The sequence below is a fragment of the Rhodamnia argentea genome, chromosome 7, assembly GCF_020921035.1.
Source record: "Rhodamnia argentea isolate NSW1041297 chromosome 7, ASM2092103v1, whole genome shotgun sequence".
Taxonomy (NCBI): Eukaryota; Viridiplantae; Streptophyta; class Magnoliopsida; order Myrtales; family Myrtaceae; genus Rhodamnia; species Rhodamnia argentea.
Window position 1 is genome coordinate 1012396 of NC_063156.1, and position 23393 is coordinate 1035788.

At 40.5% G+C, this 23393-nt stretch overlaps 2 protein-coding genes across 3 annotated transcripts; both read right to left on the minus strand.

Annotated features, from left to right (window-relative positions):
- Window positions 1-5666: 5666 nt before the first annotated feature.
- Window positions 5667-22159, minus strand: LOC115742899. Of its 2 annotated transcripts, none has more exons than XM_048282545.1 (2): window positions 7198-9332; window positions 5667-5927 (listed from the first exon to the last, which is right to left on the minus strand). In XM_048282545.1, exons 1-2 carry the CDS (start codon window positions 8905-8907, stop codon window positions 5889-5891), a joined length of 1749 nt encoding a protein of 582 aa, XP_048138502.1. In that variant the 5' UTR covers window positions 8908-9332; the 3' UTR covers window positions 5667-5888. The 2 variants fall into 2 exon arrangements, with proteins under 2 accessions (XP_048138502.1, XP_030533285.1); XM_030677425.2 differs by lacking the exon at window positions 5667-5927 and adding an exon at window positions 22119-22159 and having other exon boundaries at window positions 6835-8930.
- On the minus strand, window positions 22158-22571 carry LOC115742989. The gene has a single exon (XM_030677564.2). It carries the CDS (start codon window positions 22569-22571, stop codon window positions 22158-22160), a length of 414 nt encoding a protein of 137 aa, XP_030533424.1.
- Window positions 22572-23393: the final 822 nt, after the last annotated feature.

A 23393-nucleotide genomic window follows, 5' to 3' on the forward strand; every position in this document is an offset into this window, starting at 1 on the left:
TTCGAGCTCTTAAAATTGCAAAAAGGCCTTAATTAGTTACCCATTTTATTAGTTAAGGCCCAAGTGAGTTCGAAATCACAAAACGAGCCCATAAAACATTGAAAAGTAGCCCGTTTCGCTCCCCTGATTCATTTGGCCGAAAATTGTAAGAGTCTAAGTCTAGTAGGACTCCTCAAGATCAGAATTTTCGATCTAACGATCAACATGTAATTGGAGCTTTTGATCTAGCGGTTTAAATAAACCCTACAACTCAAAGCCCTACTTTTCTCTATAAATACATCTTTATGCCTAGGGTTGAGGGGTGGGAAAATTTTCTACTCTCACTTGAGAACTCACGTGGAATAACAAGGGGTGAGGGAGATCAACTTTTTTTGCTGGGCTCTTAGCTGTTTCTTTAGGTGAACAGCTCCCTGGACAAGCCAAGAATAACAAGGGAAAGTCCCCGGCTGTTCAGTCCGAAAAATCTGCTTGGAGCTCCTAGGCGTACGCGATACTCCTTAGCCGATTAATCTTGAGAGATTTGCTCACCAATATTTTTCGGTTCAAGCTTTGAATTAGGTAACAAAGAATTCTCTGTCGTATCTTAGAATTTGTTATCTATGTGATTGATTCCTTGCCTTTGTACCTTATTCTTTGCTAAATTTCAATGACTGATATTGGCCCGGGTTACAAGAAGTTGTCGAATTGAAAGCATGCATGAAAAATTCGGATTTTAACTCGTGATATCACTAGATCCGAAAATATGAACATGATTTGGTTGAATTTTACTTCGTCTTGTTTGTCTTGATTGAATTTGGATTACCTTGCGTATTCTAAAATTGATTAGATAAAAGCGAATTTTGGCAAATAAGTTAGTGATATTCAATTGAGATTTGGTGGATCGTTCATGGATAATGATTAATCTTTGTATATCAAATTTGAACTTTTCCGCATATCTTTTGGCTTGTGGATGATCATGCATATCTTGAGCATATTTTCGGATTCTTTAGGGAATAACTATTTGGTATATCTTATGGATAATCTTCGAATGGTTGGATTAGAATTTTTTTTTCGAAAATCTGAATATTTTGGATAAGATCGCATCCCGATTGAAAATTTCAGACATATCTTTAAAATCTGGGAAATTATCTAAAAAATTCCTCTCAAATCTCAAGAGATAATCTTTCCTATTTTTAAGAGATATGAAATCCTTTGTGGATAGGAGCTTATCTCCTTGAAAATTTCAAAATCCCTTAAGGATTTTAAAAAAAATTCAATAAATATTTGCACATCTTTAAACAAACATGCCTATAATGTATGATCCCTGGTGCCTAGTCCCGTCGGAAAATTAAATCACACGCCTTAGCCACGATCTCGTGGAATGGGATGGTGATTTAAATATAGAAATTCGTATTCTGCCCTTTGGCGAGAAGGGACGTTGTATTTCTATATATTATCCGCATACTAGCTCGAATCTTCGAGGATGTAGCGGATAAAATTTCGCTCCGGCCCGGATCTTCGGGAATGAGAAGATTTATCGGAAAATCGGATTTAAAGGTATATTATGGGCATTTTTGTTTAATTTTGTTCAAATTCATCTGTTTCAATTCAAAAATCCGAAAATATAAAAAAGAGAAATCAAAATCACAAATCATCAATCAAGAAAAGGCATTTTCATGAAATTTGGTATCGAAAGGGTGTTAATTAAAAATTAACATAATCAAATCCCCGAACCCTAAACCTCCGGTTAGCAGAAAATAAAGTATCCTCCCGTACTTTATTCGGGTATCTAATCTACCTACCAAAAAAGATTAGTGGCGGCTCCTAAATTAAAAATCAAACCTAAGTTGCGAATTGATAGGGCTTGGGAGGGTCCGTATTAGGTTAGTTAATTCATCTAATTAACCTAATAATCCATTAACCTAAAAATTTTATTTTTTGGGTCGCGACAAGGATGGTCTCATGAATATAATTGCTCCCGCTCAAACTTAATATCCACCTCAACTTTCAGCATTTCCACCTTATGATTTTGATCAATTAGTCTTTATGAGATTATATCCGTCAACTTAGTAAAATAAGGTGTGTTATAGTCACTTAGGTTGCATTTGGTCATCTGGATTTTTAGTCATGATAGGATATGATAAAAATTTAGAGATTTGATTATATATTATCTGCTGTTTAGTGAAATATGAATTTAAAGTTGATATCTATATATCTTATCTTATCCATTGTTTGGTAAAAATTGGATATCAATATAATGATTCTTGACTTGTACCATTCGCAACCGACGTAGTGGATCTCTAGTCACTTGTCGGGGCCGCCTGGTCAGAGCTTGAGAAGAAGAAGAAGGAGAAGAAGAAGAAGGGTTTGGTGGTGGTGAAGCTGCCAGCCGCCGTCGAAGTTGAAACCTCTCTCTCTCTCTCTCTCTCTCTCTCTCTCTCTCTCTCTCTCTCTCTCTCTCTATGTTGAAACCTCTAGAAGGTCTCCTCCTCACAATTTTTCATCTTCCAATTCACACATGATTGAGCAGTCTCTCTCCTCTTCTCCCGGCGATTGTAGAGGATCCAGAGTGCACCGCCTCTCCGGAGAAGAAGTTTTGAAGATTGTTCAGCAATGGCGACTTCATCGATACTCGAGGTCATGAAGTCTTTCAACAAGTCATCCAATCATAGGCACTTCGTCTTAAGTCCTCCGACATCCTTGAGCACAATAGTCTGATTAAAATACAACGTGTTAGTTGTCTCTTAATCTAGGTCTAGAGGTGAAGGTGGATTGAGAACACCACCGGCAGTGTCGCCGTCGCCGTAAAAGTTGCATGTTGCTGCTTGAGAAGTTGCTTGCCACAATCTAAGAGGTGGCCTGCTACCGGAGAGGTGGTTGGTCATGGCGGAGAGGCGTATGGGGCGTGGCGGAGAAGGGATGGCTTGAGCATGCAATTTACGATGTTATGAATAAGAGAAATCATGTCCGGCTCTATCCCACACCTCTCCTAGGATAATTTTATATCTATTAATTCCTTTTATTCTGTTCTGGACAACTATCAAACACAGGATATGACATATCCTATCCAAAATTTTATCCGGATGACCAAACACAGCTTTAGAGTGTGAAGATAGAGCGAGCTTTTTTCAACATCATGTCATCAAAATGCACAAAAGCACTAGGACCGACAACCATTAAAGTCTGGCTTAGAGAAAGAGAGCTTTTCCTTATTTCTGATCTTCTCTCCTAACTTTCTAATTATTGATGACATTCTAGTCATTCTTCCCAAGTCCCCATTCCTCTAATTTTAGTTTCTTCAAATATTTCGACAGGAAAATCATGACATCGGTTTAAAAATTTACAAACCGTAACAATGGCGAAATTACCTAAGGCAAGCCCTTGGTTAAATCTCATTTCAATAACATCACATGTACTAATATATATGTTAAGCGGAACCACGCACCTTACGCATGTCGTGAGATTTTGTGAACCCTTGCCAACTATTCTAAAAATTTAAATAATCATATGAAAATGTGGTTTAATAGTTAGGTACTCTATCACATATAACCAACATGCCATACTCGTCATGTCCCTTAGTCCATAATCTCTACCCATTAGACTATCTCAAAAATTATCTTTTCAATAAGTAAGTCAATAAAAGAGGCATTGCTTCAAAACATAAGGTGGAATCGAACGCCCACAACTACTTATGCTAATCGAGTTTCTTCGACAAATAGGCAACCATAAATATTTGTGAATTATCTTTGTCGGCTTGAGATAGAGCAGATCCTTCCTCCTTTAGCAAACCAGCAACTTTAAGTCTAAATGAGAAGTAGAGCGTCTTTAAAAGGCTCTGACATTTGGGAGTTGTCTGCACCTAGCAAAGTGAACGCGAGAGGGTTAGGGTGTGCATGACAACACTTCTGCTTCAAAAATCAATTTCTGATCAAAAGTTGATTTTTCTACTTTTGCTCAAGAAGTTGACTTCTGATTAGAGAAATTCATTTGACAATGGTTGAAAATTTCTACTTCTGAAATATTATTAACACAAAATCTTTTATGAAAAATTATTGCTAGAGGCCGAAAAATTTCTACTTCATTTTTAAACTTTTTAAATTTCTTTTAAAAATAATTTTCATTATTAAAAATATTAATTACTTTTTAAAAATAAAAATTATTATTTATTTTTTACTTCAACGCCCGGAGACGACGACTCGATGGCAATGGCGGGTAGTGGTGGTCGCAGTAGTGGTCGGCGATTGTCAACGGTTGGTGGCCGTGGTGGAGGGAGAGGCGGTGGTCGACGGTTGGCGGTGGGGGGCGGTGATCGGTGGCCGACGGAGGTCCGTGGTGGTCGGTGGTCGGCGGTGGCGGTGGACGACAATGGGTGCGGCCGACGGAGGTGGGTGGTGGTTGGCAATGGGGGGCGGTTGGTGGGTGGCGACGGTGGGCGGCGGCCTGCAGAGGTTTGCGATGGGCAACAACGAGTAATAGTCGGCAATTGGCGGTGGCCCCGAGCGGCGATGGATCGTTGTCGGTTGTGGTCGCCGGTTAGCGGCCCGGGGGCAGTGGGTGGCGGTTATCACGAGCAAGCGGTGGCGGCGTGAGGCGACAGCGGAGGTCAACGGTGGGCAGAAGCGTGCGTGGTTGAAAAGAGGGTGAGGCGAAAAGAGCATCTTGAATTGAGAGGCAATTTTTTTCAACTTCTCAAATTTAGGGAAAAATAACTTCAGAAATGAAAATTCACTTCAAAAATAAAAATTTTTACCAAACAAATTTTCGCTCCATAAGCACTTTTGGAGAAGAAATTCACTTCCAGAAGTGTTATCATGCGCACCATTAATAGTCAATGCTTAGACATAGTATGTACGTGTTTGTCAGAATTAAATACTGGTTAAATAATGAAAAAAGCAATGCTAAATCTTGCATTGGCATAATGTACATATCCATGATTTATCGAAGATTACAAAGGGTGTGCTGTCATTTTTAACAGGTAATATTTGGGCAAGTCACCTTTTTTATTTATGGAAGGTTGATTCAAGTGATTGAAAATGGAACTACTCGTCACAAATGAGGGGAAATTGCCCCAACATTCATAGACCTATTATGCGGATGCTAATTCAATTCTCAACTTTTCAAATTTACCAATTTAGTCCTGCTCATTGCGCGAATTTCAATCTAGTCCTTCCAACCAATTTTTTGCTATAAGTTGTTGGCGTGGCGGTATGCCATATAAGACGGCTAGTAATGACTAAACCGACATGTCGATAATTTTTTGCAACAATCGGTCGGAAGGACTACGGTGGAATTTTGCACAAATGTTTAGAACTAAATTGATAAAATTGAAAAGTTTAGGACTACATTGACATCCACACCATAGATTTACAATTGATTGGGTAAGAATTTCCCTTACAAACAACATTTTGCATAAACAAATAATCTGACTGGATTAGAAACGTTTAAACGGGATATTTGTCATTTTGACCGATCTGATGCATCCTGCCAAGTTTTTCATTTAAAAGGTACTCTCAATTACGATTAATTTGTTTTCCCCGCGTGTCGCCGTGACGGGTTCATTTGGTGCACAAGACCCCTTTCCTGTTAATTCATGGAGAACACAAATGTCCTTTTCTTGTCATGGGATTTACTCATCCAAGAGCAATGTTCTTTGTTTCAACAAGAGGTATTATCACGGACTGCACTGCAGTATGACACTTTATATAATCACTTTGGTATCGTAGCTGACAAGCTGGCCATGGATCTTGATGAGGACCCACCCCAAATTCACTCCTGACCAGTGTAGTGACCAGGGAGATGTGCCTGTTGTCTTTCTTATCCAAGCTTGTCCATGGAGTTCTTCTATGAAGGAAAAGGAAAAGAAAAGGGGAAAAATCAGAAGCTTGTGCATGGATTTTCTTTCTTTTTTTCTAAAATGTCTGCCCCTCCAATCCCTTCCTTTTGAGGTATCGCGTAGGAAACATGTCACCACTCAGGAGTTCACATGTAAGCTTGACTTTTGTCGGACGCGAAAGACCTTGTTGGGGACGAATTACGAGTTCACTGAATAGCCTCATTTTGCAAAATGACAATTTTGAATCCGCAGCAGTCCAGATGGCCGTGACCCTTGTGTCTGCATGTGTCCATGCTGAAGAAAAATGGAAGTGGTGATGGATGAAAAAAAAAAATTTTGGCTTAGCCAACCTTAAAGTGGTGTCCAGTGATGTTGTTGAGATGCACGCAAGCTGTTTGTAGATATGCTTGATAGAGATGTTTCTCCGTTAGGATCGACTGTTGTTGCTGTGGGATTCAAATGCAAAGCCCAAGTAGCGTCAAGCTATTTCTGTCGTCTCGCTAATTTTTCCTCGTCACTGCCCTTTTCTGCTCTGATCTTTCTTTGCCTTTGCTATTCTTATTCTCAGATTTTGGAAATGACTGCCATGAATATGACGGGGCTGAGGCTTCTATGTATGAGTCAACCCCTCAAGTACGTATCTCTTTCGACGCTGCTCTTTTATCCTCCTTATACATTTTGAATTACTAGCTTCTTCACGTGACAATAATAATCTGAGATGATTTGTTGCTGCCCGATGAAACATTTGAAATTGGCCCATGTGAGGTAAAAGGTGAAACAAACTGCTTTGATGGTAAAGAGTGTTCTTCTTCATGGTCATCCTATGAGCAACAAGCGATTGAAATCGTTGCCACGATAAATTATGGCTTTGACTTTCGAACTGTTATTCCTGCCAAGAATATAGAAGCAGGAATACTAGTGTTGTCATCACGTTTGCTGCGCACGCTTCTCGCTTTAGTTTCATCGATCAGTTAGTAAATGAGACGAGGAAACAAGTTGGATTCATCAACTGGAACATGGTATGAGAAGAAGGTAAGTTTGTATGAAATGTGCTTGGTCTTGACTTCACGTACAGCCTTACAGGTCGAGAAATTAATCCATTACATTGAGAAAATAAATAAATGGCTTTTCGGAGGCTAAACTTCGATAGTCTTCTGGTTCAGAGCAGTGTATCTCCATCTTTCCTTCTCCACGAAATCTGCATCCAGAAACTGAGAAACAAATGCCCATAACTTGTACACGTCCTCGAAATCGGATAGGAAGGTAAGGGCTAAGGTGGCCACTGTTATGCCCTGATTGGCTTTGTCCTTCTTGTTCAACACAGCCACATTTGCTGCAGTCCCTCTCTTCTCTAGAACTTTCAATTTTTCCTCATTGTGCTTATCCGAGAAGCAGATGTGGCGCAAGAACCCATAGCTAAGAGATATGCCGCCTCTGTCGGCAAGCTTCTGCAAAAGAACAGGCTCTACCTTTTCCCCTTTCCAGTCAAACACATTGAATGCCAAAGCCGGTCCTCGATCGAATTTGACCTTCGGTCCATATATTCTGACCAGGCGAACACCTTCTGTGTTAGGATGCTCCAGTTTCAACATGGCATTCACAAGCCAGTTGATCAGGTATCTGGCTCTGTTGCTGATCAACGTCATTCCCAGTGAATCCACATGATCCAGACCCGCACAGTGGAGCTCCGTGTTTCCGTTGCCGCTGTTATTGCCAATATTTTGTGGGGCTTTGTCATCAGTCTTCTCTGATGAAACAATCTCAGAAATTTCTGGCTCTTTATTTTTGACGGGTGGTAGTTCAACAGGTTGGGAGAAAGAGGTTCCCTGTTGCTCAGAATCAGATGGTCCGCAATTCGTCTCAACAGGTATGGGACCTGAGAAAGAGTTTGAATTCGAGTATGCCCGATCAAGTTCTGTGTCAGTACCAGAGGACTCATCTAGCGATTTCTCAGCCCGAACCAGACTGACAACTCCCATAGTGAGCGATGTTTCAAGGCTCGGAAGGGTGGATTTCTTGACGAAAAGGCATCCGAATCCTGATGGGTTCTCGCCAAATATTTTATAGAATGAGCAGATGATGAAATCTGGCTTAAACAAAGACAGACCAAAGCTATCCATGTCCTTCGGTCCCAGAGCACAAGCATCGAGCAAAACATGCCATCCATTCTCCTGTGCCATGCTCATCCACAGATAAGGATATCTAGCCCCCGTCACTCTCGAATGGACGGGAAAGACAAAAAGTCCTCTCTTGTCTTTCTTTTTCTTCTTTCTAACAATCATCTTCCTCAACTTGGTCGATTGGATCCTGAGCCTCGGCCACGAGAACTCAGCCGACATTACTTTGGCTCCTCTCTTGGCGGAGCTGTTTACCATTGCTTCCACCGCCTCGCTCTCGTAGTCATAGACTGTCAGAAGCTTACGGCTGGATGGGAAGGGGTACGACTCTGCGAGGAGCTTAAAGGCCGACGTTCTGTTCGCAGTGAAGACCATGCAGTAATCACTCTGGGAGATGTTGAGAAAACCCATGATCCTTTTCTTCATCAATGATTCCAACTGTGACTCCCCGCCGCCCAGAAGCAGCCGAGTCTTGAGGCTCCCTGTCTTGTAAGATAAGCTAAAGAAGGGGAAATCTGGTTTGTACAGTGGAGACGAGGATGAACCAGCCTGTTGGGATCTTGAGTGTTCCTGGTTCTGCAATTGGGAATGAGAGAAGAGGCCTACGCCTATATAATCAAGACAGGTGTGATTGGAGATAGATAGGTGATAGTACTCCCGCGATCGGAGCTCGTCCACCTGAACGGTCTCGGCGTATTGAGGATAGACCCTGGTGAACTCGGTGAACGATTCTTTCAGAGATGGGAGAGACTCATGGTTTGTGAATTGAGTATTTGGAAAGATAGAGGACGAAGTGGTGGTCGCGAAATCGCGCCGGCAAGCCGAGAAGGCGCTTCTCTGCTTGGGAACCGTGGAGGTCCGCTGCTCGGGCAGGCCGCCGAGCAGAGGCGACGGACAGCATCCATCAAGGCAAACCTGTTTCGCCACCCCCGCGCCGTCGCCAGAGGTCTGCATACTAGCCTCTGTTGTGGATTTCATCTCAAAAGGGACTCAACGTAGCACTCTCTGTCTCTCTCATTGGTCTCTGATTCAAGATCTGTTTGCTTTGTTGAATCAGCTTTGATGGGTATATAACGATGATTGATCGGCAAGAAAACCTCACGCGACCTCCCTTTTGTTTGTCGTCGGTGGTATGGACAGGGTAGCTGAAGATGATGGCGAGGCATTGATGTGAACACATTGAAAAAGTCTAAGCTGGGGTACCTGTTTGACCTTGTCCTTGGTCTATTCAAATCAACAAGGAAGGCATGGGGTCTTTCGTTTATGTCCCAGAAGGTATGGTGGCAACATCATTCGGGCCATTTGCCAGTCTAGGTGCATCGAGTGGTGGCCCTGCTTCTCATGGATTAAATTTGGGACATTAATCACAAGTTAGACTCGTTGTGACCCCGTGCCGCGTCAATGTTATCATCAAGATGGCATTAGTTTGACGATATCTCGCCGCGATTTGGGCAATCTCGCTTGTACACGGAGACCGGGGCGAGTTGCATATTCTTAGATAATTTCCTCGATTCAGCGACCAATGCGGATTAAGTATTTGGAGAGTAATGCTTAACTCCATTCTTTGATCTACGACATTAGAATTGAGATAACCCATCAAACTAAAACAAGATAAAAATGTAGAAAAAAAATCGTTGGGGAGTCAAAACCAGGTCATGGTTGTTGAGGAAACCTTTCCTTTTTAGCTTTTGTTCTTTCTCGCTTTATTTTCCCTGCTGAGTTTGTGTTTTGCACTGCACGTCTTTGCTTTTTCAAAAGGCAGAGGGAGGGGAATCGAAAGGGACAAAAGCATTAGTGGACGACAAAGCGACCGGTATGCTGGCCGGCATCATCGATCTTGTCCAAAGGGAGACCCAGTTTAGCGTGCTTCCGATTTGATCAACGGCAATTAAATTACTAATCTGTCCCTTTTTCCATTTGCTCTTCCGGGATTAGGAGATTGAGCTTTGCTTCTTCAACCCCACATCTCTGTTTCCCTTGCAGATGAGCAAAACTGTCGCCAGTTTGAACCCTAATTGCGCAGAAAAAAGTCCGGAAAATGTCTCGTGGTCGATGACACACCATCGATGATCTCCGATGATTCCGGCGTTTGACGAAGATGCAAGCGAAGCCGAGGCATTGGTTGTCCAAAAGGCCTCTTTTGGAGACCCTTTTCTCTGTGCTCGCTGGCTACCACACATCCTTAGCATGTAAGTTACTAAAAAGCAGATTTGATTTTGCTTTTCATGATTAGAAGTGGAGCCAAACCTTAAATAAGTTTAAGGCCAGAGGAATTACTAAGCAACGTGACCATAATGCATTAAGAATGTTGGAATAATTAAAGCATGCTCATATCATATGATTAGCAACAGTTAATCAGTGATGAAATCATGTGTACTTGATTCTTGGGGAAAATTATCTAGAAAGTTTTAAATCTATTGTCATTTTTGCTAATTCAGTCATAAATTTTTTAATTTTTTCAATTGAATCTTAAACTTTTTCACATTTTGCCAATTGAGTCCATTTGGCTAATTTTGACAGAAAATCGCTAATATGGACGCCGGCCATCCTACGTGGTCGACCTTGGCGACCGATCAGAGACGAAGACAGCAAGGTTGACCTCACTAACCTCTAGTGAAGCTTGCCCCTCTAGCCACCGGGGGAGGCTCGACCTTTGCCGAATTGGCCTTAGGCGAGCTCGTGGTCAGCAAGGTGGACCTCGCCGGCTCTCGCATCTTGGCCGGTCATCTACCATCGTTGAGACTCGACAATGAGCTAGAGGAAGAATGGAAGAAAAAAATAATAAAAAATTAAAAATATATTTTTAAAAATTATCTATGTCGAGCTCTGTCTTGCCACGTAAGACGGCTAGCATTCACATAAGCGATTTCCGATCAAAATTAACCGGATGGATTCAATTGGAAAAGCTTACAATTGTTTAGGACTCAATCGACGTAATTAAAAGATTTAGTACTGAAGTGGTAAAAGTGCAAATAGGACTAGGATTTTTTTGGCCAATTTTCCATTGATTCTTGAACAGCAGTTCTAACATTTGGTGTGAGTATATGTCCTCAGTATATAAAACTCAAGGTCAAGGGCGACTCTTGCGAGGTTATTGGCTGTCCACACTCTTGGAAAAAGAGTATACTTTCGGCAATACATTTGATTATCCTTTTTAGTAGCAAAGCATGGAGATGATCCTTAATTCTATGAGAAAGAAAAGGATCTCTTCACCGGCGTCCGTGCTTTGACTGCGTAAGTAGAATTAGTATTAGCTGGCAACGCCAGAACTTTAATTAAATTAATGCAATCCCAGCTCTAATTATTTCATAATTTCCTGATTAGTAGAAGGGACGTTTGGATTCCCACCTTTAGCGTCCAGCCCAAGCCAAGGGACTCCCAATGAATCATCATCCGTCACACGCGAAGGGGTTTCAATGGTTCAATTCGATTCGAATTTCTAATAAATATTTGAATTGAACGGAACCGCTAGGATAGCCGCTTGCTCCAAACCAAAACCTTTTCGCTTCTTTTCAATGCGATAAGATAAAAGGTACAGGAAATCTTCTAAGTCATTCGCTTCTTAGCGGCGTGCATTCCATCATGTTATGTGTTACGATATCGTGCGAAGAAAAAATCAGGCACGAGTTGAACCTGAATAGAGACGGCTCTCTTTTGAGTTTATAAGATTAAGCTTTTAATTGACAGATTCGACGTATTGTTTGTTCCGTTTGATTAAAGTTAATTATAGCATCGGACACCAACGACAAGACCCATTCCCATGCTGATTCTTGTTCTTGGTATTACCCAAGTCAGGCCGAGCAAAATTCATTTGGACATTCGATGTGACGTTGGACAGGCGTGTCACTATGTAACATCATGTCATGTAGAGTGGGGAGGGACGTGTAGGTAGGGCATGGACCAAAAGCAAAGGACGTGGAAGGAAGGGTCCCGGAGAGTCACGAGGGGCGAGGGACAGGGGTCTTCAATTCAATCATAGTAGCTGCCCAGCCTAGTCGTGGTCGGCCCTCCCGAATTGATGAACCCGGTCTGTGTACGTCGAAACGGGTCATTAGGGTTTCGATACGTATGTCGGGACAGGTGTTCCGTTGAGTTGCGTGGCCATTCTTGAGGACCGAAAGACCAAGGAGAGAAGAAAATGAAAAGGAAAGCAACGAAAAAAAAAGGAAAAAAAAATCTCAATTTGTTATAATTATGTCGATTCAATTATAAACTTTCTAATTATACTGCTTAAATCCTAAATATTCTCATAATTTATCAATTGAGTCCTTTCTATCGAAAATCGCTAACGTGTACGCCGATCATCCTACTTACATGACGTGACCAACGTGCACGTTGACAATTTCTAAAAAAAAAAAAATTCAAACTTTATTTCTTTTTTTCATTGTTTTCTCTTTACCATTCATTTTGGGCGGCGAGGGTTGCGGCCCTCCCGTGATTTGGGCGAGGCCTCACCTAGGGCTATTGTTGCCTTGTCGGATTTGGGGAAGGCCTATCTCGCCCACGACCGTGAGTGAAGACCACAACCATTGCCGGTGGATGGCGAGGCTACGATGGCCTCACCTATGGCCGACCTAAGGCCTTCGAGGCACCGCTGGCCACGAGCAAGGGCTTGGTGGCCCTCATCTGCAATGAAAGGAAAAAAATAAGTAAATAAAGTAAAGGAAAGAAATGGGAAAATATTAAAATATTAAAAAAAATTACATCGGCGCCGGTCGTACCATGTAAGATGATCGGAATCTACCTCAGCGATTTTTTACCAAAAATTGGCTAGATTGAATACATTGGCAAATAGTCAAAAGGTCAAGGAAAAATTTCAAATAAGAGCTGAAGTGCCCTCATTTTCTCAAATAAGGGCATGAAGTGAACTTTGTTTCAAATAAGGACTTGAACTAGCCAAAAAGACTCATAAAAGGGCTTGATATGGAGGACATTCTTGTCATTTTGCTTCTTTTTACAATTTATTTTCTTTTTGTCTTTTCCTTCCAATATTCTTTTAAGAATTAAGAAAATAAAAAATATATATACACACAGGCGGGAGTGTGGTCCCCACCACCGGTGGGGGCGTCGGCACCTCGACAAGGGCCGTCGACTTCGCCAAAAATAAGCGAGGGCATGCTAGCCCTCGCACCAAAACTGGATGAGGGTCGCCGGCCCTCGCATAGGCCCAGGCGAGGGTTGCCGACCCTCACCTTGACCAAGGTGATACCCATACCCTCTCCTGGTTGTAGTGGGGGAAAAAAAAAAAAAGGAGAAATGACGAAAATACCTTTTAGGCCAAACCTTTTTTGAGACTCCATAGCCACTTCAGTTCCTTTTTTGAAACTGCTATGTCACTTGGGGCTCTTATTTGAGAAAACAAGAACACTTCGGATCCTTATTTGAAGTTTTCCCGAAGGTTAATGATTAAATTAACACATTTAAAAGATTTATGACTAAATTGACAAAAATGTAGTATGTTTAGAACTTTTTTGCTACTTTTTCCCATGAATTGGACAATGATATTCGATTCAAGACATACTTTGTTGGATTTGAAGCAAAGCAAATGAAATTGTGCGGCAAATTTTCTTTTTTTTTTATTGAAAAAAAATGGCTAAGAAAATGAAGATGTGGCCTGACCAAAAGGCTACAATTTTTCCCGCCAAAATGATTGTGTAGATTGAAATGCCCGCAGCAACCATGTAAATGCGCGGGGTTCATTGGAGATCTAATTGTGTTTTCAAAGGATTGACTTGGACCGAACGTAGATTCCGCGTTAAATGTACATTCCAAAGCCACCATATCTTTTATGGGAGTGGGTTCTGTATTTTTCCACCTTTCCGTAGGATTTTGTGTGATTTTCACAATATGATTGGCATGTACAAATAATTCAAACGAGTATTTCATGTCTTCTGAGTTCACCATTGTGGAGAGACATTGTAAATGTCACAATACCGTAATCTTCACGAGGGATAAATATCATTCCTTGATACGAAAATATCAGAAGATAAGCATCATAAAGAGAGAGATATTAAGGGTGAGCATGATTTCGGGGAAAAACCGGATCTGTGGGAACCGGTTCGTCCTAGGTTTTAGGGCGCTTCGGGTTAAAAAAATGAGGAATCGGTTCCAACGACACCTGGAACCTAGAATAAAAATTATTGTTAGAAAGGCTAGCCCAAAAGCTTAAACTTATAAGCGAAGGGAGACATATGACCTTTAACTCCACCTCTCACGTGCAAGTTGGATTACGAGCAAAATGCGAAATTTGACTAATGGGAGCAAACGCACATTCGCAAAGGGATAATACTTGCTTTTATACCATGTTAGAAAGTTCAACCCAAAAGTTTAAACTTCATAGGTGGATAAAGATCACATGAATGTAAAGAGCATATATGATCCGTTATCAAGCGATATGAGACAACAAATTCAACAAATTATAAATGATGGTTCACTGTAATTGTTTAATAAACAATACAGGTGGAACCTTGACAAGTAGGAGAGGTTCCAAATTCCACAAATTTGAAACGGGTTTCGAGGGGTGCTTTCTTCAGACACCATCGAATGATAAGTCATATAGAACGCCTAAGTTTCTTCTAAATCTGCTTTATATGAGGCGATTGCCACAATAATCGATATAAAGAGATTAAAAAAATGCACACTCGGGATTGATCTTTTTTAAATATGGCTAAGTTTTGATACTAGAGTAACTAAGTTGAAGATGATCTTTGCCTTGATCGATTTGCCTCGTGAAATCCATTTGAAGTCATCAATTTTTTATTCTACCGTTGTGAGCAGGAGAATATTTTTTCTTTTGTACAGTCGTCATATCAAGCGACACGAGCACGCCATGTAATTTAAATTATAATCACCTTTCTTCTTGCTTTGCCCTTTTTCCTTTTGCACGAAAGAAAAGTTACTTGGAATACAGATTCGACTTTGACCATGATAAAATTCTATTGACTGCTCATTCTTTCAAACCACTTACTCATTGAGTCTATTCACTTTTGACCTCTCAAGACGGATTTGCGTTATTTGAAAAATCGCAAAATAACACGCTATGTTTATTTGCATTATAAACGGTCAAAATTTATTTCCCACCTAAATAAAGGGGCGAAACATTCTAATTTCACACGCTTTCGGTAACGGAGAAAACCGAAAATAAATAAGTGGATTGCTAACTGAACACGTCAAACTTTCAAGTGGATTGCATAGTCCTAAATGAATGATTAGGAATACATATTTCTAAAAACAATCGCATAGATCACTTACAAAAATAACTGAATTGAAAAATATGTTCATCGTCCATGAAAACGTTTAGACACTTTTATTGGCTAAATATTTTAAGTGATACAACCAATCATTTTCAAGAAAATAATTTTCAAATTATTCTTTTTTCGAGGAACAAATAGAACTTAATTCGTGATATTTCATCATGCGATTGCTTTAGGTTTACATAAAACTATATTGATCTTAGTAAAAGGTGCTTTAGATGCACATGATTCAAAGTTAATGCCAAATAAAAAGGATTTTGGTTATAGCTTTTCTAGCGATGGTCCGGACGGGTCAGTATTTGTGATATTTCCGCTTAGGACACATTTTAGTTGGCAGTTTTCTATATGTTAATGTAACCTAAATTATAATCACCGTTCTTCTTGCTTTTCTCTTTTTTTCTTTCGCACGAAAGAAAAGGTACTTGGAATACAGATTCGACTTTGATCATGATAAAATTCTGTTGACTGCCCGTTCTTTCAAACCACTTACTCATCGAGTCTATTCACTTTTGATCTCCCAAAACGGATTTGCGTTATTTGAAAATCGCAAAATAACACGCGATGTTTATTTGCATTATAAACGGTCAAAATTTATTTCCCACCTAAATAAAGGGGCGAAACATTCTACTTTCGCACACTTTCAGTAAAGGAGAGAACCGAAAATAAATATGTGGATTGCTAACTGAATATGTCAAACTTCCAAGTGAATTGCTCCGTTTATTTCGCGGAAAATGAATGATTAGGAATACCTATTCCTGAAAATGCTCGCGAATCAAACGGCGCCTAAGATTCCACAAATTTTTCCTGAAACGCATGTATTCAAGAAAGAAATTGGCAACCAAATTCAATGTCTGGGTTTTATCTGACTCGTGATTCTGTTAGGCCAGAAATGACATCGGACCAAATTGTTCGAGTTTCTGGGAAGAAAAAAAAACCCAACCCAATCCATTGACACCCAAAATTGACATTACTTATTCCCTATGAACCATGTTGATAGTTTAGTACAAACAAAGTTAGAAAACAAAGGGGGGGAGATTTATCAAATGCACCTTCCTTCTCATGGAGACCTGGAATCTAAAAAATTGAAGCAGAGAGACCCTTACAAAAATGGTGATTAAGCTGAAGCAGTCGCAGGGCAACTCTCCTTTGGCATGTGATTGGTAGGCGGCATTTGCCGATCGCCCAACTTCGTACATGCCAAACCGAGAGATGCCCTCTGACTAATTTAGCTTCTACACGACCTCGAAACTCATCCACGACTTTCCTCTCTCGCAATGTGTTCACCACCTGGAGTTTGAACTTGGGATCTTGAAGGAGGGTCGGTCGCATTTATATAAGCAAAGGTAGAGAACAAGATGTGCCATCTTGGAAGGGACCTTAGCATATGCTCTTGGATATCCAATTCACATCTTTATACCTCCCTCCACTTCTTTGTCCTCACAAAAAAAAAGCAACGCTATCCAGATTCTCCCTCCCTCTCTATGTGCTTGTGTGTGGTGTGAAGTGGAAAAAAGCGGCTGCTCTTGAGATACATATATGGACATGGATAGTTCATTATTAAGTGTGGAGGTGGCCTCATGCAAGCATAAAATCACGTGAAGATATTCCCCCGGTCCGATGTATTCATAGCATACGACTTAACGGTCGTGGGCAGAATCATATTAATGGGATAACTCGCGGAACAGAAAGATAGACAGAATAATAGAAATAATGGGCATAAGAAAATTAACAGGGAATGTCAGAATTCGGATCCTTGCTTTATGCTCTGAAATTATGTATAGACAACTCGTGTTTTTGGTTAGGATGCACGTGTTAGTTGTGTTAAAGAAGTCTCACATTGGAGATTTGATGTGATTAGAGTAGTTAATATATCTAAGTTTGTCCATAACTCATTGGTTAAGCTTTTGAATAAAGGTGTATCCAACTAGATATTTTAACAAGTTCGGACTTGGGCTCTCTCTTGATTATCTCATTAGGTGAAGGTATTAGACTTGTACTGTGCACTCCCAAAAAATGATATCAAAGTCAATAGTTGATTAGTTAGTCTCCAATATATTCCAATGTTTGGTGACTGGCTCACATGTGAGAGAGAGAGAGAGATGGGGGGTGCGGGGGTGCGGGGGTGGAGGGAAGGGAAGGAGGATGAAATTAGACATTGATGAGAACCTAACACTAGCTCCCTCTTGGCTATTTCATTGGGTGAAGTTATCGGATTTGTACTGCGCTCTCCCAAAAAATGGTATTAAAGCCAATGGTTGATTAGTTGGTCCCCAATTTGTTCCATCGTTTGGTGACTAGCTCACATGTTAGGGGAGGGATGAAGTTGGACATTGATGAGATTCAAGGTCGAGATATCTTGATACTGAATGATATTTGGATTAAGAAGAGCAGACCTAACACTAAGCTCACACGTGAGGTGAGGGATGAAGTTGGACATTGATGAGATTCAAGGTCGAGATATCTTGATACAAATGATACTTGGATTAAGAAGAGAAGAGCGGACCTAACGCCGAGCTCAAACGTGAGGGGAGAGATTGTTAGGATGCATCTATGAGTTGTGTTAGAAAAGTCCCACATCACACAATTAGTATAGTGTGAAACGGTTAATATACCAAGTTAGCTCATAACTAGTTGGCTTAATTTTTTGAGTAAAGGTGGGCTCAATTGTATATGTTGATGGGCTCGGATTTGGACTTCTTCTTGAGGCAAATATATCGAATTTATGTTGCAAGCTCCCAGCATTTTTCAAAAAATGTAAGCGATGTGTTTATAGCACATGAGCGGGGGACTTTTCATTTTTATTTTTTGTTAGTTTTCTGAAACGCTACTATTAATCCCCACGAAAAATAGAATCAGGTGGAAGTTCGGTATCAAAATCGTCAAATGACAAATTGGGCTGAGTTAATTACCGACTCTCCAGCAAGTTGTCAATCTCGGGATATAATCTGATCAGCCCGAGTCAAGTGGGCCCTGTAATGTAATGGGCCCGCCTTTCAAAATCAAACGAGCCCAAAATGACAATCGACATTGATTGCCACGTGCCCAACGTACAGAGGGGTCGGGCCATTTATTAGTTCTTCGGCACGTACTATCCACCATCTCCACCTTACTTAATGTAAGATTATGACAAAATGAGGCGATTACTCATAAATCTCTTAATCACGATAGAGATGCCTCGTCGTCGACCATCGCGCCGGAGTAGCTGGACTTACCACGATGTATATATAAATTTTTCATCACATACGTCTTCATGGCATCGTACACGAATCCATCCATCGTGATAAATTACGTAAGATCTACGCAACTCATTTGCGATTAATTTCGATAAGATTCGTGAGGTGGTACGAAATAATTAAAACCCGCCATGATATATCTTCCTCCCACTCACTGTTTTCCAATAAAATCCAAATAGACTTCCACTTTTTAGAAGGTTAAAAAAAGAGAAAGGAGGATAAGAAGAGGGTGATGGATGTGGCCTCGACTTTCTACGTGTATTTACGACCGTCCAAAATTGCTTACCTAAATGACATTTAAATGAACGGATGTTAAACGCCAAAATCGCCGCCACAAAAAAGGAAAAAAGAAAAAGAAAAAGAAAAAAATCTTAGCCTTATCGAAACAGTGCTTCAGCACAATCTTAACCGAAGTGGCGCACGTATTGTGGTTATCCCCCTCTCGTTGGTCGGTTTCATGTGTTTTTTGACGGGGAAAAACGTAAGGATTTAAATAATTGGATTTGAGAATTCCCCCGATATGAAAAAATTACCAAAAAAGTCGTAAATTTTTCAATTGTGCCAATAGAGTCTTAAATATTTTCATATTTTGTCAATTGAGCCCACCCGGTCAATTTTGATCGAAAATTGCTGATGTGAATGCCGATCGTCCTAGAAGGCATGACTGGAGTTGATGTGTTCATTTTTAAATAACAATTCAGTGATTTTTTTAATTTCTTCATAATTTTTTGGTTATTTATTTATTTATTTATTTTTGAGCGAGTGCTAGCGAGGGTTGGCACATCCAACATTTGGGCGAGGACGACCCTCGTCTAGGTGAGGTTGGCCCTCACTAATTGTGGTTGTCGAGGGCAGCCTCGCCCTACCCCGAGGGCAACCTTTGTCCATTCCTCTTTGGTCGTCACCCGAGATCGGCCATTGGCAAAGGGAAAGAACAAAATAGAAAAATAAAACAAAATAAAGAAAGGGAAAAAATTAAAAAAAGTTGTCCATTCAGCGCCGGTTCGTTACATAGGACATCCTACGTTGATTGGACTACCGATTAAAATTAGCCGGATGAACTTAATTGACAAAATGTGAAAAAATTTTAGGACTCAATTGGTATGATTAAAAGGTTTATGACCAATTGTAATAGATTTATAATTTTTTTTAAAATAATTTTACCCTCCGATTGCACATGAGATGCATCACAGTTTCGTGGTCACGCATTGGCTAGACTACGGCATACCTCATGTTCAAATCCCTACATCTTCTATTCAAAGTAATTTCCAGATGCTTGACTATTACCTTAAGGGATTTGGGAAAATGATATAAATGGTCCTTAAAATTTTGTACAATGTCCAATGTGGTCCCCGAACTTTAACCTAATGTGCAATGTGATCCTTGAGCTTTCAATTTTTTTTTAATATAGTCTCCGAATTTTTGAAATATGTTCAACTTAGTTCCTAAACTATAAAAAAATGTTCAATGTCATTCATGAACTTGAATTAATGGAACGACTGCATTAAACATATTTCTATAATTTAGGGACTAAGTTGAATATGCTTCAAAAGCTCAAAAATCATATTGATCAAATTAATAATTTAGGGATAACATTACATATTGGGCTAAACTTCATAAATCATATTAGTTAAATTAAAAGTTCAAAAATCACATTGCATATCGAATCAAAGTTTACGTATCATCTGCGTCATTATTCCAAAGGATTTCCTTAGGGGTTTCATCCGACTGATCGACAAAGGCGCACGAAGTGAATACCACGTCATTGATGAGCAGGGCGAGGAAGGGAAGAGGTTTGACTGTCAAAGGCGCACAAAGTGAATAATACGTCATTGATGAGAAGGGCCAGGAGGGGAAGAGGTTGGAAGTCCACGTCAGCAGCAGCCCAAAATGGGGGCCAAAAATTAGTGGACGAGTATTATTCAATGCATCAAGAACCGCGTTCCCCGTGCTTCAATGGTGCTATGCTTTGCCTACCCGTTGATTTTAAGAGTGGATAAACAATTTCAATCACGTTACATGTGCGCAAATAGTAAATTGAGTATGAAGAAAGGAGATAATTGTCCGAAATGTCCTAAATCTCTATTGTATGGCTGGCGGTTCAATCCCGAATCTTTCGATTATGCTAGTTTAGTCTGTCAATATCATAAACCTTTTGAAATTTCGTCAATTGAAAGATTTTAGGATTAAATTGGCAAATCGTTAAAAGATTCATGACTGAATTTGCATAATTAAAAGATTTAAGATTGAATTAGACGTTGCGCAATAGGTTTTGGACTTTTTTCAACAATTTTTCCTCGGAGAGAGTATTTTATATGTCAATCACGAGGTTAAAATGTTGCGCAATTAACCAATCACATTACAATTGTAAATAGCTTAATGCAATCAATATAGCCCAAAGAATCGGCATGGTTGAGAAACCTAGTCAAAGTGTTATTTTTTCCAATTTTTTTTTGGGGAGAAAGATCCTATTTAATGTAAATAACCATTTTAAAGAAACTTGAAATCTTTCCTCACTAGAAAAACGACTTAGTTATAATGATCCTCATTTTCTCATCCACGGAGATAAGTGCAATGACGTGGTTTAAAATTTTGGCCATTGGGTAATTGGGAGTTTAAGGTTTTATTTTGATTAATTGAGACCTTAAGGATTTTAAAAATCCATAATAAAATCTCGACCGCCCTATCGGTGGAATTCGGGCGCCGGATATCCGATGTATCCGGTCATTCGTCACGCATGGCGCTTGACGCCCGAATTGCATCGGCGACAAGTTCGAGACCTAATTGAAGCTTTCCTTTTTAAAGTCTTTTAACCTTTCATTGATCAATTCCCAAAACCTTTAGATCACTGTTTTTCCACTTATCCCTCACCCATGTAAGAAAGCTGAGACGATAATCCAAAATGAAAAAAAGATATGGGAGCTACGTAGACATCCAACTAATGAACGGTTCGCAGGCTATAAACAGAAAGAAACAAAGATGGTCGTTTTCTTGCTTCCCTAGAGGATCAGTCTCTTAAGTAGAAGAAAACCCTAAGACACACAAGATTAAGATTATTACATGTTGATCCAAGATGGTTTAGACACGTCACCACATTAGGACAAACATATCTTCGATAATTAATTACATAATTAGCATAATCAAGCCGGTGGAAGTATCCAGTTTCAGCGTATCCTCCTGACGGCTCCTAAATAAATTGCTCGGGACTAAAGATTCATCTATCTACTCCTTTGGGGCCATCAGCCTACTTAATTAGTCTCAAACTGAAAATTTTTAAGACATATTTCACCTCTCTTTTTTTTTTTTTTTTTTCAAGGAGAAGAACGCGGGACAGGTGGGAATACATCTGAGGAAAATAAGGAAAAAAGATAAGGGGGACGGTCGCCAACATAAACTAGAAAGCTCATCATAAGATGTATAAGTGTCTGATCATTCAAATAGGTGTAACAGTCCCTCTGGATCAATTATTACAAGACAACTATACACTTTTATGTACTCACATCATGGAGTTTATCTCCAATTTTTCCTCAGAAACTGATCAAATTCTGGCCTTTCAAGCTACCCACCTCTCATATGCGTTTCTGCATAGGGCGCGTGTAAGGGGACAAAAGAACACACAAAAAAAGAGAAAAGCTAAGTAAAACCACAAAGTTCAAGAAGAGAAACAGCTGCTTGGGCTCTGTTTTGGGAGGACATCATGCACGTCCCTCTCTCTCTCTCTCTCTCTCTCTCTCTCTCTCTCTCAACTCATCAAGAGCTTCCTCGTCTTCTTGGTGGGGGTTATCTTGATGACCAAGCCCGGGAAGACATCATCCGGGTCTTGGATATGCGGGTTCCGCTCCACGATGAACGGGTCGCCGCACTTGTCGCTAATGGAGTGGAGGGTCTCTCCCTCGCCGACCACGTATATCTCGTCGCACGGCCGGACCAAGAGCTGGTTGCCCCTGAGGCTGTACGGCCGGTCGTTGCGATCGCCGGTCCCTATTCCATTGGCGTCGCTGCTCTCCCTATCGGAAGCCACCAAGATTAGGGCTATGAGGAAGATGGCGCACAAGGACGAGGCGGAGGCGGCGTCGGCCATGGCTATGGTGGCTCTGATGGTGCTCTTGTTTGAGGAAGAAGAAGAAGAAGAAGGGGGAGGAGGAGAAATAGCCATAGTTGTGCTAGGAAGGAAGGAAGGAAGGAAGGAAGGAAGGTTTTGGTATGAGAAAAAGAAGGGGATTTACTGTTTCTTGCTTTTGGATTGTTAAGCTTTTCGTTTAGATAGGAATTAAGGAAGTGGGCATGCCTAGATATATATATGCGCGAGGGTTTGATGATATTTCATGCATATGATGTTTTGTATTTTTATTTATTTATGCTTTCCTTGAGTGTGCGTGAGAAAGAGTCCCACCGAGCGCGGCCGTATGCGTTGGGTGGGGGGCGAAAGTTGACCTTGATGACACGGCGACGTTTGCTTTTGGTCATATTGAGTTCAGATTTTACAGATGTTGTTCCTCTCATGCTAATTATGTGCTCAAATTTTGTTATCTTGGCTTCACACATGGATGGATCAGCTCAACGCTACCGAAATCGCGAGAAGTGGGTCGTTTTTGGATGTTATGCGATTGGCGTCGAGGAATTAAAAAAAAAAAAAAGACAATGGAACTCTATTTCGCGAAAAAGATTTAAGACTGCACCGGAAAAAAAAAATGTCAAGATTTAAAGGTCACGAAAATTTGGAAAAAAAAAAATTGCTTAGGCATATTGATGAAGTGAATCTAGACATGTGGGTCGTTTTGATTGGTGAGGAAGGTGGCTGCTCAAACACGCCCAAATCAAGTTAAAAGAGGATGAATCCGTCACCATCCTATAATTACATCGCTTGGGTTAGGTGAGCAACTTTTTAGGACAACTTCCGAATTCCTCCGTCCAAAAAGTTTGTATTTCGAGAAGGACTCCGACCATAATACTACATCAAATGGATTATTATTTTATG

Bases quoted from the DNA above. Each gene is read 5' to 3' on its own strand.
- LOC115742989 (XM_030677564.2), bottom strand. From the start codon at position 22,571: ATGGCTATTTCTCCTCCTCCCCCTTCTTCTTCTTCTTCTTCCTCAAAC.
- LOC115742899 (XM_030677425.2), bottom strand. From the start codon at position 8,907: ATGAAATCCACAACAGAGGCTAGTATGCAGACCTCTGGCGACGGCGCG.